The sequence below is a fragment of the Macrobrachium nipponense genome, chromosome 16, assembly GCF_015104395.2.
Source record: "Macrobrachium nipponense isolate FS-2020 chromosome 16, ASM1510439v2, whole genome shotgun sequence".
Taxonomy (NCBI): domain Eukaryota; kingdom Metazoa; phylum Arthropoda; class Malacostraca; order Decapoda; family Palaemonidae; genus Macrobrachium; species Macrobrachium nipponense.
In genome coordinates, this window is record NC_087209.1 from 58,964,546 (window position 1) to 58,967,045 (window position 2,500).

The window sequence follows — 2,500 nt, forward strand, 5'->3', positions numbered from 1 at the left end:
TTTATATGTTGGTAACTTGTAGTAAACAGATTTAATTGTTCGTAACATGTAGTAAACAGATTTATATGTTGGTAACTTGTAGTAAACAGATTTAATTGTTGGTAACATGTAGTAAACAGATTTATTTGCTGGTCTCTTGTAGTAAACAGATTTATTTGCTGGTCACTTGTAGTAAACAGATTTAATTGTTGGTCACATGTAGTAAACATGAGATACACAGACTCAGTAATAGGGTGAATTTTGTGTCGCCGCTCGTCTGCTTATTGGACAGAACGACGCGGCAGCGAGATCGTAGACTGAATCCGTGTTCTTGAAAACCGGTTGACTGTGAGTCATTCTGTTCCAGAAGTGGATTGCGTAAGAGTACGGGAACCTCTGGAAGAAGAAAAAACGTCACTATGTCAATCATTTAAAGAAATCTTGGTTTCTTTTCATATCTGTTTCTCAAATGTTTATGCCGACTGATGACTTAATTTATGACCACTGTCATTGCAGGGTATGATTGCGCTTGGAGTACCTATCATGAGTACAAGCTACGTATCCTAATATTGTTAAGATCCAAATGTAGATAGATCCTTAAATATGCATTGAATATTGATTCATGACAACTTGAAATTCCTCATGAATTATGCCACCTACCTAGCTTAACCATGGAAAGATTCACCTAGTACAAGCATGGAAGGATCCACCTAGCATAAGCGTGGAAGGAATCTTGGTACTCTTATGCAGGATACTTTTGTCATTTTACTTCCTGAAATCAATTTAATATTTAAAGAGAGATTCACCTTTCTTATATTCTTCTCCTGGGTCCTCTGAAACAGCAGCACTCTGCCATTTGGCTGAACTGGATTGAAAGCCGCGTGGGACAGGATTCGCACTCCTTCGCATTCCAGATCCTGGAAAAGGACATCTTCTTTGCAGACGTCTCTGAGGACTGCTGACACTGTCCGAGGGCCATTCTCTCCCCAGACGTAGGGCTGAGGGGAGAACATGTGAGATTAGGATCATTTATTGTTAGGAAGAACGAAAATTTATTTCCAATTCAACGAGCAATAAATGCACCAGTTTCTTCGGCGCAATCGACTTCTCTGTATATCATATAGTCAAGGCTACTGAAAATAGATCTATCTTTCGGTCGTCTCGGTATAATGCTGTATGAAATTTTAACCACCGCCAGGTGGTGGTCTGGCCCATAGCATTGCCAGACGCATGATTAAGGCTAAATTTAACCTTAAATGAAATAATAAGAAAAAAAATAATGAGTCTAGAGGGCTGCAATTTTGTATTTTTGATGATCGGAGGCTGGATGATCAACATACCACCCTCTAGCCTCAGTAGTTTTTAAGATATGAGGGCAGACAGAAAAGAGTGCGAGTTGACAGACAAAGCCAGCACACTAATGTTCTTTTTAGAAAACTAAAAAAAAAAAAAGAACTTAGAGATAGTGTCTGTGTAACATTCTGTAAAATGACGCAAGCATGCATGTATATATATATATATATATATATATATATATATATTATATATATATATATATATATATATACATACATACACATATATACATACTACATACATACATACATACATACATACATACATACATATATAATATATATAAATATATATATATATATATATATATATATATATATATATATATATATTCACTGAGTGCTGATGTATGTCTAAACCCTCCTGTTTTAACAGAACTCGTGTCTAATTCTCTGTCCCTTCTTATCTTCAAGAGGAAAACTTTGAAGGAAAAGGTGTAAAATATTGATATGTTTTCCTCTTATCTTTCAATGGCCACAGCTGTTTCAGACATTAATTCATGACTACCATTAGGGTTGTACCCTACTATGAGATTCAGGGCCTCTGTAACACGGTTTTTTCGCAATAACTTTTTATCTATGCATTTCATAAATATAACGCTTATTCAGAATACATATTATATCTACACATAAATTTTGACTGTATTCTGCATTACGTAGGTTGAATAAATTTGGTACTTACAATGTAAAATTGGCTTTTCTTGAAGACGGGCCAACTTACTCAGAGCAAAGGTTTCGAACGCACTCGTTACGTAACTTATGACAGCATTTCTTCCCTCTTTTTCGATGGATGATTGGCTATACGTAACGAAGGCTAAACCTCTGGCAACAAGGACATACAAATTTAAATACAAGCAAAGCAGTACACCTTTATGAACTTGGAACCTCTCCACTGATAATTGTCATAATGAACAAACCAACAAAATATGTTAATAAATAGGTTTCCTAAGAAATTACAGTCAACTTTATAGGTCACAATCAGATTGACAAGATGTAGGGAATAGTTGGTAATTTTCAAAAACATAGTAGACAAGCTTGATTTGATAACTGCTATATCCAATGTCAAGCAATTTTTATTTATAGGCTATCTACCTATTTACTGGAAAAAAAATAGCCATACCGTATATTGGCTTTAAACCTTCACCAATAATTATCGTCAGAATGAT

At 35.1% G+C, this 2,500-nt stretch overlaps 1 protein-coding gene across 1 annotated transcript in view; it reads right to left on the bottom strand.

Moving 5' to 3' along the window:
* Window positions 1-2,500, bottom strand: part of LOC135195444 (lactosylceramide 4-alpha-galactosyltransferase-like) — a 13,267-nt gene that overhangs the window by 11 nt on the left and 10,756 nt on the right. Inside the window, exons 6-7 of the mRNA XM_064221683.1 lie at window positions 786-977; window positions 1-375 (exon numbers count right to left, since the gene is read on the bottom strand). The exon at window positions 1-375 is cut by the window's left edge and continues 11 nt beyond it. Coding sequence (XP_064077753.1) covers window positions 223-375; window positions 786-977 — 345 coding nt within the window. The 3' untranslated portion in view covers window positions 1-222. The remainder of the gene's footprint in view (window positions 376-785; window positions 978-2,500) is intronic.